This window comes from Podarcis filfolensis (genome assembly GCF_964270895.1).
Source record: "Podarcis filfolensis genome assembly, chromosome: 18".
NCBI lineage: Eukaryota > Metazoa > Chordata > Lepidosauria > Squamata > Lacertidae > Podarcis > Podarcis filfolensis.
Genome location: NC_139622.1, coordinates 11,763,809 through 11,781,117, shown reverse-complemented (window position 1 = coordinate 11,781,117; position 17,309 = coordinate 11,763,809). Strand labels below are relative to the sequence as shown.

Below are 17,309 nucleotides of genomic sequence, written 5' to 3'. Positions count from 1 at the left end.
GAGACTCTGCAGGAAAGGGAATGCCAAGAAACAAGAAAACAGCCTTTTTGCAAAACTCAGAACCTTTATATTTACAAAATTGCCTTATTTTTTTCGGGTCCGGCTTCCCTGCAGTCCTTCCTCCCGGCCTGTGGGGGGCGCCGTCACGAGTAGCCCAGTGGCATCCTCCTCCACAGCCCGCCGCAGAGGCAGTTCTTGATCCAGCGCTGCTCCCACTGTTTGACGGCCGTCGTCTTGTTGGGCGAATGCAGCATGGTGACGCAGCCGCACCTGCGGAGTCAAAACCAGAAGTTGCATCTTAGCTCCATACTGTCGGCACGGGTCGGCAGCAGCGTCCCGGAGGTCTAAACCACACGGGTATTTCCCCCTCTCCTTCTGCCCCAGCCCTACCGGCGTCCGAACCTGGGGCAGCCGCTCTCCCGCCAGGAGACGGGGAAGACCGGACTGGGGATGCTGTAACCGCTGAGCGACGCTGCCTCCCATCGCCGGGGTTTTGTTTTTTCCTGGCACTCACCTGGTGCAAGATTTGCACTCCTCCGTGGGGTATGCTCCGAGGTGGAGCCGCCGCAAGTGGTCGATCTTTGGCTGCCCAGGGGCCCTGAAGGAAGCAAAACATCGGCGTTTGGGAACCAATAATAATAATACTAATTATTTATTATTTATACCCCGCCCATCTGGCTGGGCTTCCCCAGCCACTCTGGGCGGCTTCCAACAAAATATTAAAATACAGTAATCCATCAAACATTAAAAGCTTCCCTAAACAGGGCTGCCTTCAGGCGTCTTCTAAAAGTCAGATAGGTGTTTATTTCCTTGACATCTGATGGGAGGGCGTTCCACAGGGCAGGCGCCACTACCGAGAAGGCCCTCTGCCTGGTTCCCTGTAACTTCGTTTCTCGCAGCGAGGGAACCGCCAGAAGAGCCTCAGGAGATGGACCCCGGTGTCCGGGGTGGAGACGCTCCTTCAGGTCTACTGGGCCATTTAGGGCTTTCAAGGTCAGCACCAACACTTTGAATTGTGCTCGGAAATGTCCTGGGAGCCAATGTAGGTCTTTCAGGACCGGTGTTATATGGTCTTGGCAGCTGCTCCCAGTCCCCAGTCTGGCTGCCGCATTCTGGATTAGTTGCAGTTTCTGGGTCACCTTCCAAGGTAGCCCCACGGAGAGCGCATGGCAGTAGTCCAAGCGGGAGATAACCAGAGCATGCACCACTCTGGCCAGACAGTCTGCGGGCAGGGAGGGTCTCATCCTGCGTACCAGATGGAGCTGCCCTGGACACAGAATTGACCTGTGCCTCCATGGACAGCTGTGAGTCCAAAACGACCCCCAGGCTGCGCACCTGGTCCTTTGGGGGCACAGTTACCCCATTCAGGACCAGGGACTCCCCCACACCTGCCCACCTCCTGTCCCCCCAAAACAGTCCTTCAGTCTTGTCAGGATTCAACCTCAACCCGTTAGCCGCCATCCATCCTCCAACCGCCTCCAGGCACTCACACAGGACCTTCACTGGTTCTGATTTGAGAGGTACCACTGTATGCCCAGTCCTCTTTTAAATAACCGCTGGTGGTGGCATTCCTGTGGCAGGGAGTTCCGCTGTCTCCCCATCGCCCGGCACCTACCTGACGAAGGCGTCGAACTGCAGGGCAGCGGGGTGGCCCTGCCCCTGGCCCGGGGGCTTCCCGAACTGCATCCGGACGGGCTGCTTGCTCTGCAGCTTGTGGATGATGGCGTCGTTGACGGGCAACCAGTCGAGGTTCGGGATGAGCAGCTGGCTGGGCAGAAGGCAGCACTCGTCAATCAAAGCCTCGTCCGGCTCGCTGGGGTGGCTTTCGTCCCGACCTGCGAGGGGCAACGGGGGGGGGGGGAGGTCAGGCACAGAGGAAGTGGATCTGGGTACCTCGAAAAAAATAAAAATAAAATTGCCCTGCATCTAGATACACACACACACACACACACATGCTTAGCACTTTATTTTAAAAATCTGATTTAAATTTTTTAAAAATCTGATTTTTTAAAAAACAACAACTTAGCACTTTATTTTAAAAATCTGATTTAAATAAAAAACAAATCTGATTTAATTTTTTTAAAAATCCGGTTTGCATTGGCTTTTATCCACCCTGGTCTGAATTACGCAAATAAAGGCTGGATGAGTCGGTTCCGCTTTAATGTGATTTCTATATTGCTGTATCGGCATCGAGCCTCGATCCCCTACTCACAGCACAGCCAAAGTTTGGTCAGGAGCCGGAAGAGGAGGGACATGCTGTCCTGCGTATCGGAAGTGGCCGTGTAGATGGGCAGGCAGCTCGGTTTCAAGAGGCCCCAGATGCGAATCACGACCATCAGTTCCCGCAGCATGGCAAGGGAGGAGCCGTCGCGGAGGAAACTGTGTCCCGGGCGGACGGGACCGGAGCCCTGGTGGAAAAGGGGGCAGGTTAGGAAAGTCAAAACTCACCAGGAGAATCCGCGACCAGAAAGAAGAGGAACACCAAGAAGACTGGAAGAAATTTAAAGACTATTTGAATATTTTGGGTTTTCACGTGCCGTCCCCGGAAAGTAGGCGGAGAGTCGGATTGCCGGTCGATCGATCCGGAAGACAATTTGGGAAAGTGTTTGCGCAGTGGGGGGCTGGGGGGGGTGTCTCACCTGGTTCGGAAGGCTGGCCAAAAGGTAGAGGACAAAGTCGCCAACCCACTGAATCAGCTGTTGGAGAGACTGCAAAGTGGTCATTTCCAAGACAAACTCCTCCGTCTTCAAGTTGATCATCACTTTGTCGATATCTGGAAAGGGGAGTTCTTGTTAATATTACCAAGAAAATAGCACACCAAGAATTCAGGCAGATAGAAGTTTCAATAGTGGAAGTGGTCCCTACTCGCAATTCAACAGTCAATAGAAACAGAAACGAATCCATTCAAAAGTATGTATTATAATAAATAATATTATAATACATAATAATATTTTTAGCCTCCTAAAAAGCAGAGACATCACCTTGCCGACAAAGATCTGTAGAGTTCAAGCTATGGCTTTCCCAGTAGTGATGTATGGAAGTGAGAGCTGGACCATCAAGAAGGCTGATCGCCGAAGAATGGATGCTTTTGAATTCTAGTGCTGGAGGAGACTCTTGAGAGTCCCATGGACTGCAAGAAGATCCAACCTGCCCATACTTAAGGAAATCAGCCCTGAGTGCTCACTGGAAGGACAGATCCTGAAGCTGAGGCTCCAAGACTTTGGCCACCTCATGAGAAGAGAAGACTCCCTGGAAAAGTCCCTGATGTTGGGAAAGATGGAGGGCACAAGGAGAAGGGGACGACAGAGGACGAGATGGTTGGACAGTGTTCTCGAAGCTACAAACATGAGTCTGACCAAACTGCGGGAGGCAGTGGAAGACAGGAGGGCCTGGCGTGCTCTGGTCCATGGAGTCATGAAGAGTTGGACGCGACTAAATGACTAAACAACAACATCAGGCATGTCCAACTCCCAAGAGGCTGCGATCTACTTGCCCACTATGAAAAAACTGGCAGTCATCTACCCATTGGATTGACCAAAGTTGTTGAGCCTTTTTTGGAGAGGAAAACCCAAAGCTGTTGAGCCTTTTCCCCCTTCTTCGTTTTTTTTTTTGGGGGGGGGGATCGATCAGGATCACAAAATTGACCAGGGACGCCCCGCAATCAACCAGTAGATCGCGATCGACCTGTTGGACATGCCTGTGATTTATTATTATAATTATAATTATCATCATCATCATCATCATCATCATCATCATCATCATCATCATCATCACTATCGTATTTTTCGCTCTATAAGATGCACCAGACCACGAGGCGCACCTAGTTTTTGGAGGAGGAAAACAAGAAAAAAAATATTCTGAATCTCAGAAGCCAGAACAGCAAGAGGGATCGCTGCGCAGTGAAAGCAGCGATCCCTCTTGCTGTTCTGGCTTCTGGGATAGCTGCGCAGCCTGCATTCGCTCCATAAGACGCTCACACATTTCCCCTTTACTTTTCAGGAGGGAAAAAGGGAGTCTTATAGAGCAAAAAATACGGTATGTCGCTGGGGAGACTGTCACGCACCCACGTCGGTGATCTTGGAGCAGATCTCCGTGAGACGGTCGCCGGGGCTTTTGTCCGGGGTATTCAAGACCGGGGGACGGAGGAGCGATTTGAGGGTGCAGCTGATGGCGATCAGGAAAAGCTTGGCGTGATAGTCGCACACCCGAGACACCGTGGTGGAGGAGAGCTTGCACAGCGACGCCTTCATGGAAATAATCCGGGTCGAAAGCACCTGCCAAAGCAAAACCAAAGGGTCACCCTGTCGTGAAATTCCACACAATATTGACCCAGAGCAGATTCCGACGTGTTAGTCAGCGCAGTAAAAATTTAAAACACGTTGCAGGATCCCCCCAGAATAGACCAGAGGCAATGAATATTTCATCCAACAGAGCTTCACTGGGACTGAAGGCAAATGAGCATAATGGTCACATTCAGGACTGACTCTGTCCATAAGAAATCCAGTCGTCTGGTTGTAAATATTAAGACGATACCAGCAAGATTGAGTCTGTCTGCAAAATAATAATGATTTAAATCAAGTCTTACTGGCTAGTGATTGAAATCGTGATTGAAATCGTGATTGAAATCGTGATTGAAATCAATTTGATTTCAATCAAGTCCACCCTGTCTAAGGGGATGTGGGTGGTGCTGTGGGTTAAACCATAGAGCCTAGGGCTTGCCGATCAGGAGGTCGGCGGTTCGAATCCCTGCAATGACGGGGTGAGCTCCTGTTGCTCGGTCCCAGCTCCTGCCAACCTAGCAGTTCGAAAGCACGTCAAAGTGCAAGTAGATCAATAGGTACCGCTCCGGCGGGCAGGTAAATGGCATTTCCGTGCGCTGCTCTGGTTCGCCAGAAGCGGCTTAGTCATGCTGGCCACATGACCTGGAAACTATACACTGGCTCCCTCGGCCAATAAAGCCAGATGAGCGCCACAACCACAGAGTCGGCCACGACTGGACCTAATGGTCAGGGGTCCCTTTACCTTTACCACCCTGTCTAAGGTATATAACCCAAACATCACAAACCTTCTGCTTCCTTCTTTCACGCAGAGAAGCTCCCAGAACCCTCTTGGATTGCACCCTTGTGCAAATTAATTGAAATAAAGCATTTTTATTTTATTTTACCCGTAATCCTGTACTCAAAACAAACACGAAAAGTCAGTTGACCATTATGGTGTCGGAAGCCTGCAGCCGATAGAGGGAACGATGCGCTCGCCGCAATATATTGAGGTTCTACAAAAGAACTGATTCAAGTGTGGTACAGGGATCCGAAAATCAACATGGACTGTTCAAAACTAGTAGACTCCATGCCAAACCATGTTCAAATGCAGCTTAAAAATTGCGGAGGTCATATCCGTGACTAACGTACGCATATAATAATAATAATTTATTATTTCTACCCCGTCCATCTGGCTGGGTTTCCCCAGCCACTCTGGGTGGCTTCCGACAAAGTATTAAAAAACAACATTAAAAGCTTCCCTAAACTCACAAATATTTCACAACGGAAAGTGTCCTTTCGTACTGCATCACGGTGCACAAGTGACCATAAAATATTTCAGTTCCAAAAAATAATAATAATATGTGAATTCTGACCATGCATATGTGAGTTTCGTACCATAAACGACACGGTTTGTTTCAATTACCATATTTTTCGCTCTATAAGATGCACCAGACCACAAGAAGCACCTAGTTTTTGGAGGAGGAAAACAAGAAAAAAAATATTCTGAATCTCAGAAGCCAGAACAGCAAGAGGGATCGCTGCGCAGCGAAAGCAGCAATCCCTCTTGCTGTTCTGGCTTCTGGGATAGCTGCGCAGCCTGCATTCGCTCCGTAAGACGCACACACATTTCCCCTTACTTTTTAGGAGGGAAAAAGGGAGTCATATAGAGCAAAAAATACGGTAATTTGCACAAGGGTGTAAGTGGAGCAGGAAAGATCTCAACGCACATCAGAGCCACACTTTCTGCACTGGGAAATGCAAAATGACATATGCGCCCATCGCAAAGGAACCCTTTCCTATCCCCAAGGAGCTTGAGATGGCTAGCGCCACCTGCTGGCGGGTTGCAAAACGGCGCCTCCATGCATGCCAGTACCCTTCGGCGCCATCCACTCAACTCCAACGCACTCCGGGCGAAGGAGCTTTCTCCCTTCCCGCCTCACCTGCTGCAGGGCCGCATTCTGGCGCATGTATTCTTCATGAAGCTTCTCCACCAGGTTTTGCACCATGCTGGGCTGGACGTGAAGGAGGATGTCCCACCAGTCGTAGCCGGTCACCATGCAATACTCCAGGAGGAAGAGCAAGTGGCGGAGGGAGATGTTCATGTCCAGGATATGGCCCATCGACGGGGAGATCCGAAGCATGCTGAGCTGGCGTGGCGAGAGGTCGGAAGGGACGATAACCGTTTAGCCACCAAATAAGCATTGGAAACGTAATCATACTCAAGATGAAGAGGTTAAAGGGGTGGCGATACAATGGGTAAAGAATGGGGAGGCAAACTGAGGCCCGGGGGCCGGATCTGGCCCAATTGCCTTCTCAGTCCGGCCCCTGGACGGTCCAGGAATCAGCGTGTTTTTACACGAGCAGAATGTGTCCTTTTATTTAAAATGCATCTCTGGGTTATTTGTGGGGCATAGGAATTTGTTCATCCCCCCAAAAAAATATAGTCTGGTCCCCCACAAGGTCTGAGGGACAGGGGACTGGCCCCCTGCTGGAAAAGTTTGCTGGCCCCTAGACTAAAACCTCTCTGCCTTATCCGGATTGAACTTCAGTTCAGGCAAGCAAGTCTAGGGAAGCACCTGCTACTAGAACATGGGTCGGCAACCTAAGGCCCGGGGGCCGGATCCGGCCCAATCACCTTCTAAATCTGGCCAGCGGACGGTCCGGGAATCAGCGTGTTTTTACATGAGTAGAATGTGCCCTTTTATTTAAAATGCACCTCCGGGTTATTTGTGGGGCCTGCCTGGTGCTTTTAGATGAGTAGAATGTGTGTTTTTCTTTACAGATAGGTAGCCGTGTTGGTCTGCCATAGTCAAAACAAAAAAAAAAATTTTTCTTTCCAGTAGCACCTTAAAGACCAACTTTACCAAGAATTAACTTAGTTGGTCTTTAAGGTGCTACTGGAAAGAAAATTTTTTTTTTTGTTTTGTTTTTCTTTAAAAATTCATCTCTGGGTTATTTGCGGGACATTCATTTCCACCAAAAAATATAGTCTAGCCCACCACAAGGTCTGAGGGACAGTGGACCGGCCCCCTGCTGGAAAACTCTGCTGACCCCTGTATTAGAACCTCTCTGTCTCATCTGTATCGAGCTTTAGTTCAGGCAAGCAAGTCTGGGAGACCCCCTGCTACTAGAACATGGGTAAGCAAACCAAGGCTCGGGGGCTGGATCCGGCCCAATCGCCTTCTCAATCCGGCCCACGGACGGTCCAGGAATCAGTGAGTTTTACATGAGTAGAATGTGTCCTTTTATTTAAAATGCATCTCTGGGTTATTTGCGGGGCATAGGAATTGGTCCATTTCACCCCCAAAATATATTCAGCCCCCCCGCAAGTTCTGAGGGATGGGGGACCGGCCCCCTGCTGAAAAAGTTTGCTGAGCGCTGGGCTAAAGATTTTGGATATAATATTCAGTTAGGATCTTGGGGAAGGTTGTGGAAGGAAGGCATGAATTTTACTGCATGCAGTGCACTTGAAGAAAATGATGTACAGATGGTATTTAATGCCAGCTAAACTTGCTAAACTGTCTAAGGCAAGATCTAGCGAGTGCTGGGAATGTAAAGAAAGGGAAGGTTTATTCTACCACATCTGGCGGACTTGCAACGAGGTAAAGGCTTTCTGGGAAATGATATATAACGAGTTAAAGAAAATGTTTAAAAAGGCTTTTGTTAAAATACCAGAAACCTGTTTCCTGGGTATTAGTAGAGATACGAAGAAAAGATTAAAAAATTGTTCTTATGTCCAACGACAGCGGAAAGAATTCTTTTAGCCCAAAGATGGTGATGGACTTTGCAGAACTAGCGAAACTGACGGGAAAAATCCGAAACCAGCAAAACAATTATTCCAAAAGGACTGGAGTAAATTTATGCAATATTTGAAAGATCGTTGTAAGCAGTGAACAACACTAGTAGGGTTATCCGAAGACTTGCAAAGAGGAATTTTTGACCCTTCTACATTTATTTAAACTTGGAGGCATTTTGTAACGAGTTATATTAGAATTGGGACACGGGTGGCGCTGTGGGTTAAACCACAGAGCCTAGGACTTGGTGATCAGAAGGTCGGCGGTTCGAATCCCCACAATGACGGGGTGAGCTCCCGTTGCTCGGTCCCTGCTCCTGCCCACCTAGCAGTTCGAAAGCACGTCAAAGTGCAAGTAGATAAATAGGTACCGCTCCGGCGGGAAGGTAAACGGCGTTTCCGTGCGCTGCTCTGGTTCGCCAGAAGCGGCTTAGTCCTGCTGGCCACATGACCCGGAAGCTGTACACCGGCTCCCTCGGCCAATAAAGCGAGATGAGCGCCGCAACCCCAGAGTCGGTCACGACTGGACCTAACGGTCAGGAGTCCCTTTACCTTTTATATTAGAAGTGGTGTGATATAAAGATTAGTCGTTGTTGTTGTTAGTTTTCCATTTACCTTCCCGTGGCTGTCGACGCCGACCAAGGCCAGCGACGTCCAGGACATCTGCATGGCTTTGAAGTGGACCAGGGGTCCGGCTGTCCTCTGCCTCTTGATGGCCTGTTCCTCCGCCGGACGCTGGGATGTCGAGCCGTAGAAGACCGCCATGGTCTGCAGGGAGACGCGGTGGATGATGTGGACGCTGCCGTCGTGGAAGGCGAGTGCGAGTCCTGGGGCGGCGGAGGAGGTGGCGGGGGAAACAGCATGAGGCGGGGGACATTTCAGAGGGAAACTGGAACTCAAGACCCACACACTGAACACAATGCGTTCCCCGGAAGTCACTCGCAAAATGATCGATAATAATAATATAATAATAATTTATTATTTATACCCCACCCATCTGACTGGGATTCCCCAGTTACTCTGGGCGGCTTCCAAAAAAATATTAAAATACTGTAATACATCAAACATTACAAGCTTCCCTAAACAGGTGTCTTCTAAAAGTCAGTTGTTTATTTCCTTGACATCTGATGGGAGGGCGTTCCACAGGGCGGGTGCCACCACCGAGAAGGCCCTCTGCCTGGTTCCTTGTAACTTGGCTTCTCGAAGTGAGGGAACCTCCAGAAGGCCCTCGGTGCTGGACCTCAGTGTCCGGGTAGAACGATGGGGGTGGAGACGCTCCTTCAGATATACTGTACTGAGGTCGTTTTAGGGTTTTCAAGGTCAGCACCAACACTTTGAATTGTGCTTGGAAACGTACTGGGAGACAATGTAGGTCTTTCAAGACCGGTGTTATATGGTCTCGGCGGCCGCTCCCAGTCACCAGTCTAGCTGCCTCATTCTGGATTAGTTGCAGTTTCCGGGTCACCTTCAAAGGTAGCCCCACATAGAGCGCATTGCAGTAGTCCAAGCGGGAGATAACCAGAGCGTGCACCACTCTGGCCAGACAGTCTGTGGGCAGGGAGGGTCTCATCCTGCATACCAGATGGAGCTGGCAGACAGCTGCCCTGGTCATGGATTTAACCTGCACCTCCATGGACAGCTGTGAGTCCAAAATGACCCCCAGGCTGCGCACCTGGTCCTTCAGGGGCAGTTACCCCATTCAGGACCAGGGAGTCCTCCACACCTGCCCGCCTCCTGTCCCCCAAAAACAGTACTTCTATCTTGTCAGGATTCAACCTCAATCTGTTAGCTGCCATCCTATCGATCGATTGGTTTGTTTGTATAACGAGTCCCCGATTTTCATTGATCCCTATGGGCAAATCTCTAATTCGTTCCCAGCCACGAAATTTGAACTCCCCAATCAAATTTGTACACCGCTGTAGGCGGGAAGCTCCCTAGAGCATGGGCCACCAATTTTCCGTGTATAGGACGACCTGTTTTTTGGCATGATTTTGGGGTCAAAAAACCTCATCCTATACACAGGAAAATACGGTACTGTATAGGTAAATGGACAGCTGTCAGCTAGGTTTTCTATGTTAAATGCATAAAATGGCAACATTGCAATAAGAAGGAGATTACTAGGAAATGGGTTTTTAAAAAGGAACTAGCTGGGGAATACAATGAGGTTAAACGCCAAGGAAAGAGTTTACTAGAAGTCTACTTTTGAGGGGGGGAAACGTATTAATTTGGTGACGTTTCATTAAAAGGGAAAACCGATAAAAAGATTGGCAAAAGGAAAAAAAGATGAATGATGAGGTATTGAGCAGCAGAGGGGGGAAATTAAAACGCCACGGGGGGGGGGGGAAGGGGCAGGAAGTTGAGAAACGATAAACTTAACGAGGTATACCGAAGGATAAATGTCAAACTTTTGAAAATTCAATAATATATATATACTGTATTTTTTGCTCTATAAGACTCACTTTTCCCCTACTAAAAAGTCAGGGGAAATGTGTGTGTGTCTTATGGAGTGAGTGCAGGCTGCGCAGCTATCCCAGAAGCCAGAACAGCAAGAGGCATTGCTGCTTTCACTGAGCTTCTGAGATTCAGAATATTTTGTTGCTTGTTTTCCTCCTCCAAAAACTAGGTGCGTCTTGTGGTCTGGTGCGTCTTAGAGAGTGAAAAATACGGTGTATCGCGAAACAAGAATAATAATGACAACATTTCCAGGGGACAGAGAGAGGTTTCCTCACCTAAGCCAGGGTAGAATTTGGTGTCGTTGGCGACTTTCAGATCCGTGCTGGTCAAGGAAATGGGGAGTTTCGGGAGAGCCACGGCCGAAACGCGGTCGAGGTCATTGGCGGCCGAGAGTATCCGCCACTTCAAAATCATGGGTGGCTTGTCGCCGACTGAGAAATAAGAAGAAGGCAGGAGAATAAGGAGCGCAGCGTAGTGGTTAAGAGAGTCGGACCAGGACCTGAGTTCGAATCCTCCCCCCACTCGGCCTGAGAGCTCTCTGGGCGACGCCTCGGGGGGCCGGCCACTTGCGCCTCTGACCCGACCGACCTCGCAGGGCTGTTGTCGGAGGAAAGGAGAGATAGAGATGGAAGAGAGAGAAGGAAGGAAAGGAGAGAGAGAGAGATGGAGAAATGAACGGCTGGGGCAACCCAGTCAGATGGGCAGCATTTATAAATGCAGAGAAGCGGCACCTGAGCTCCGGAAACTCACCTGTGGGGGAGATCTGCTGGAAGATATTGTTGACCGGCAAGCCCTCTTTCCGGAGAGACCAGCACTCCACGTTGCTGTTATTTTGGTTGGAGGCGCAAAGCAACATCTGGGGGGTGAGCAGAGAAAAATGCTGTACAGTGGTAAGGTAAAGGTAAAGAGACCCCTGAACATTAGGTCCAGTCGTGGCCGACTCTGGGGTTGCGGCGCTCATCTCGCTTTACTGGCCGAGGGAGCCGGCGTACAGTTTCTGGGCCACATGGCCAGCAAGACTAAGCCGCTTCTGGCGAACCAGAGCAGCGCACGGAAACGCCGTTTACCTTCCCGCCGGAGCGGTACCTATTGATCTACTTGCACTTTGACGTGCTGTCGAACTGCTAGGTTGGCAGGAGCAGGGACCGAGCAACGAGAGCTCACCCCGTCATTGCGGGGATTCGAACCGGCGACCTTCTGATCGGCAAGTCTTAGGCTCTGTGGTTTAACCCACAGTGCCACCCGCGTCCCTTGTTCCACTGTATACCAAACCATAATAGGGCAACAAGTCAGGCCGGCAGGGAGGGAGGGAGAGGAGCTGCTTCCTTTGAAATCCGGGAAATTTAAGGGACATCATCAATGAGGGACAGCAGCGGGACACGGCGCTGGGATAAGGGACTGTCCCGCCAAATAAGGGACGCTTGACAGCTACGACGAGGGGGGATTTGAACTTGCCACCTGGGAAGACCTCACCTGCTCAGACATGTCCCGGGTGAGGAATTTCAGGTGGGTGATGGCCGGGTATTTGTCCTTGCGGGCGAGGTCCGTGGTGCATCGCATGAAGAGCGACGGCAGGATTTCGGTGTCAATCTTGCACTTCTCGTTCACCACGCTGACGCAGACCTTGTAGAACTGGACGGGCGAGGCGCTGCTGCCATCCGACGTGGCCACCACGATGTTGCCCCCGCCCGTGAAGGCGATGTCGGCCAGCGCCACGCGGCACCGCAGGCGACACAGGCTCTCCGTCGAGGTCAGCACCTGCCCGTTGGGCTTCAGCAGAGAGACCGTCACCAGGCCGCTGATGGTGACCGCGATCCAGCCTTCCATCGGTTTGCCCCCGAAGAGCGTCAGCGACGGGGAGAACTTGACCCGAGAGAACTTCTCGCCAAAGTTTGACGCTCCCGACTGGGTGGATAAAAAAATCGAGAAATCAGTAAATACCATTTGATCTTTTTTATTTTAGTTTTTTTTATTTTTCTAATTGATGTATTAGGATTGGATACTTAATTGGAGGTTTTTTATTGGAAAACCAATAAAAATGATTTTTTAAAAAAGCGTAGATAAAAAGTGAGTCCATGAATTGAAAGGCAGGATAGAAATAGATAGATGATAGATAGATAGATAGATGGATAGAGGGCCAGAATTAGGTTTGATGAGGCCCTCAGCTCCTGAAGGTCATGGGGCGCTTTCTATGCACAGCTGTCCTTTGTCAACAACAAATGGTCGCTGTTTTTTGTGTTCAATCTATGCTATAGGGTAATTTATGGACCTCAAGCCCTTTGCACATAACAAAGTATGTACTTTATCAAAGTAACTGTTGACCTAAAATACAATTAAGAAGTATATTAATAGTGAAATAAGTATTAAGTTCTAACTTAAAATGATTTTTTATTCATAACAAACTTAATAACGCAAACACATTGGCATTTGGCAATAGCAAAAGTTCCTTTAGAAACACAATTGGGAAAAACTCACAATCTAGTCTCTAGAAACTTGCTATAACGTGAAATAATAAGAGGTGTAAATATATGATGCAAACTACTAATAATTATAAAAAGCAGAATGTCGGCACCCTATATATAAAAAGGAGCAAAGCAGTGATATTTTAGGGAGCAGGCGGGGCCCATGACTTACATCAGAGGAGACTACACAACACAAAACACTCTTGCTGGATGTAGGTTTTATTTTATTTGTTTTTTATCTTGTATTTTGGAAATGTACAGCCAGGTTTTTTTTCCCTTTAAATTTTTTGGGGGGCCCAAGAGAGTGGGGCCCTAAGCTAGAGCCTGTTCAGCTTATACATAAATCCGGCACTGGCATAGATAGATAGATAGATAGATAGATAGATAGATAGATAGATAGATAGATAGACATAGATAATATTTTGGAAATGTACATCCAGGTTTTTTTCCCTTTACATTTTTTTGGAGGGTCCCCAAGAGAATGTGGCCCTAAGCTACAGCTTGTTTAAAGGTAAAGGTAAAGGGACCCCTGACCGTTAGGTCCAGTCGTGGCCGACTCTGGGGTTGCAGCACTCATCTCACTTTATTGGCCGAGGGAGCCGGCGTACAGCTTCCGGGTCATGTAGCCAGCAGGACTAAGCCTCTTCTGGCGAACCAGAGCAGCGCACGGAAACGCCGTTTACCTTCCCGCCGGAGCGGGACCTATTTATCTACTTGCACTGGAGTGCTTTCAAACTGCTAGCTTGGCAGGAGCAGGGACCGAGCAACGGGAGCTCACCCTGTCGTCACGGGGATTCGAACCGCCAACCTTCTGATCGGCAAGCCCTAGACGACAAAACCCCCCGCCCGGCCTCGCTCACCTTCTCTACGTGCAAAGCCAGCTTCACGCCGTTGTGCAGCCACGAGAGGGCGACGATGGGGTCGCCTTCGACCACACTGCCCACGGCGCTCTCCCAGCTGTTGGCCAAGTGCTCAACCATGCTCCAACATTTGATGCGGCCGTCGGCGTCGGCGGACAGCAGCCGGGATCCTGCAGCGGGAGAGAGTCAAAAAAGCGCGTGGCAATTCCCCCGTCTGGAAGAAGCGCCAGAAAAAACCTCCCCACGGATTTGGACAGCCTCTCACCTTGGAGCTACGAAAGCTTTCCAATCAAAGTTCTTAAGGCCAATTTTCTCTGTCCCACCCTGCGTCCCAAACGCATCATTGCGCCTAGAGGCTAATCTTAAATTCATGTTAAATTGCTGTTTTGGGGGTTGTTTTTAAAAGCCTGGGGTGGATTAATCCGTTTTGCATTACTTTGTATGGGAAAGAAGTGTGGCTTGGTTTTGGAATGGGCTTCCGGGATGGATTAAGTTTGAGAACCAAGGTACCACTGCACTTTAAATTGTAAAACAGTGTGTGTGTGTGTGTGTGTGTGTGTGTGTGTGTGTACGCCCACACACCCACAGCAATGAGATTATCCACACACACACACACACATACACACCACACACACACATGGAGCAATAAGATTATCCATATATATACACATACACATATATATATTCATACACACCACACACACAGAGAGAGCAGAGATTATCCATACACACACACACACACACACACACACACACACACACTGTTGTTTAGTCGTTTAGTCGTGTCCTCCTCTTCGTGACCCCCTGGACCACAGCACGCCAGGCCCTCCTGTCTTCCACTGCCTCCCGCAGTTTGGTCAAGCTCATGCTGGTAGCTTAGAGAACACTGTCCCACCATCTCGTCCTCTGTCGTCCCCTTCTCCTTGCGCCCTCCATCTTTCCCAACATCAGGGTCTTTTCCAGGGAGTCTTCTCTTCTCCTGAGGTGGCCAAAGTCTTGGAGCCTCAGCTTCAGGATCTGTCCTTCCAGTGAGCACTCAGGGACGATTTCCTTCAGAATGGAGAGGTTGGATCTTCTTGCAGTCCATGGGACTCTCAAGAGTCTCCTCCAGCACCAGAATTCAAAAGCATCAATTCTTCCGCGATCAGCCTTCTTTATGGTCCCTTCCATACATCACTCCTGGGAAAACCATAGCTTTTACTATACGGACCTTTGTTGGCAAGGTGATGTTTCTGCTTTTTGAGATGCTGTCTAGGTTTGTCATTGCTTTTCTCCCAAGAAGCAGGCGTCATTTAATTTCGTAGCTGCTGTCACCATCTGCAGCGATCGTGGAGCCCAAGAAAGTAAAATCTCTCACTGCCTCCATACACACACACACACACACACACTACACATACACACAAAAACACATACACACATACACAGACATACACAGAATTGCTACGCTTATATATTTCATTGCTACGTTTATTTCGCAAGCTGCGTTGAGGGTTTCCTTACCCGACTGATCCCATTCCAAGCAAGTAATGATTTCCACGTGTCCGGAATTGATGGAGCAGACGTCCCAGGGGTGCTCCATGTCCAGGATGTGAATCATGTGGGTGAGGTCTAAGGAAGAAGGTGAAAAGAAAAGAGGAGAGCCAGCCTTAGACTTACGAGGGATGCTCAGCTGGAGATCAGAAGTCGCTCTGGGTTTTCTCGACAGGCTTTTCCCTGCAAGAAATTACCTTTCTCCTCTTCATTCTTGAGGTCCGTCGTGAACGCGATCAGGTTGCGGCAGGACCAGGCGCAGACCAGAGGGATGGAGGGGCAGTGGTTGCTTTTGGGGCGCTTCTCCCACTCGCAGACGTACGCCAGGTCCATCTTGCTCCGAGATCGGCAGCGCGGGGGCAGGAGTTGACAATCTATGTTGGAAATGCAAAGAAAAAGAGGGTACCTTTCATCATATGTGGTGGAGATGCTCCAAGGTGAAAGACTTCTGGGAGAAGATTTATAATGAATTGAAAAAAGGTTGAAATATACATTTATTAAGAAACCAGAGGCCTTTCTTCTTGGAATAATAGGTTCGGAATTGCCCCCAAAAGATGTTTTTGTGTGCCACAACTGCAGCTAGAATTTTGTTGGCCAAAAATGGGAAATCACAAGAAGTCCCAACAGTGGAGGAATGGCAGATGAAGATGATGGTCTTTTCAGAAGAGTCCGCGACCAGAAGGAGGAGGAGGAGTACCAGGAGTACTGGATGAAATTCAAAGACTATTTAGTTAAATATGCTAAGATAACTTAACTGGGAATACTTGCAAATACCAGATAGGCCTAGGATTTAATTATGTGATGTTAGAGAATAATACGTTTAAAGTCAAAATGAAGCTAAAGTATGATGTTAAGCGATTAAGTTAATTTTATGAGAAAATTGGTTTTGGAAAACTGTTACAATGATATACATTGAAACTCAGCAAGGGGGATTTGAGGAAGTCACTTAACAATGTAACTAAAATTAAACCAAGTACAGTTAAGATGTATGTTTGTTTGTTTAAAATTTTGGAAAACCAATAATCCAAGGAACCCCTGTATTTTGTTACATGGTTGCATGGGAAAAGCCCCACATTTGAATCACTGCCCAACACCCTTGTTGCTAAACCAAAACCCTATTTATTTTAAGTTTCCGGTGAAAGCCACTTATAGCATGCTGTTACCATTGATTTCATTTTGTGGAAAGAAGGGAGTGAAAATAAATATTTCTGCACCTGCAATTATTTCAAATGCACTCAATGATCCGCTATCATTTATTTGCAAATCTAGGAAGCTTTTAAAAATAAAAGAAAGCAAGAAATGGGAGGACCCTTAATTTTGCAATTTTAATTCCTAGTGTTTGGTTCAGCTTGCTGGCTCCCAAGAGCTTTGCAAGAAAGGGAAAATTGAATTTCACTGGCAATGACAGCTAACATGGTGAGTTCATTTTCTTTAGAAAGCCAATGGAGCATTTTTCCAAATCGGGTTTTTTAAATTATTTTTTTAGGAGAAATAATTGCACTCTTAATTTTGCAAATCCAGCTGCTAGGGCATGCATTTAAATCTGCAAAATTAAGTGTGCAAGGAATTGCAACAGCAGGTTTAATTCAATTGCACCGCAAAGATTAATTGCCCCAGCAAGAAAAAGGGGAGAAATCCCCCTAGAGTTGGAAATTGCCCTGAAAAACACCTATTGGGGTGATTACCCAGCACTTAAAATTGTTAAATTGGTAGTTTTGGGCATATCCCCCCCGAGGGGTAACAAATGAACTCTTCCATTCCCCCCCTACTCACCAACGCTCTATCCAGGCTGCCCGGCTGCTCTGCGCCTGCGCCAATTCCTGCTGCCCTAGTTAAGGACCCCTTCCTCTCGGCTGTCTTCAGGAGTGCCTGAAATAACAACAAACCGCCGGAATAAAATAATTTTTAAAACCGCACGGCAACTACACGCATCCCTTCCCTCTTCTGTCAA

At 48.4% G+C, this 17,309-nt stretch overlaps 1 protein-coding gene across 1 annotated transcript; it reads right to left on the bottom strand.

Moving 5' to 3' along the window:
- Positions 1–44: 44 nt before the first annotated feature.
- On the bottom strand, positions 45–17,254 carry MED16 (mediator complex subunit 16). Its single transcript, XM_083594462.1, has 15 exons — positions 17,132–17,254; positions 15,556–15,732; positions 15,329–15,436; positions 13,829–13,998; positions 11,980–12,411; positions 11,257–11,362; positions 10,782–10,937; positions 8,668–8,879; positions 6,200–6,406; positions 4,064–4,274; positions 2,640–2,773; positions 2,213–2,408; positions 1,616–1,835; positions 515–598; positions 45–270 (listed from the first exon to the last, which is right to left on the bottom strand). The coding sequence occupies exons 2-15, from the start codon at positions 15,689–15,691 to the stop codon at positions 144–146; spliced, it is 2,499 nt and encodes an 832-aa protein (XP_083450588.1). The 5' UTR covers positions 15,692–15,732; positions 17,132–17,254; the 3' UTR covers positions 45–143.
- Positions 17,255–17,309: the final 55 nt, after the last annotated feature.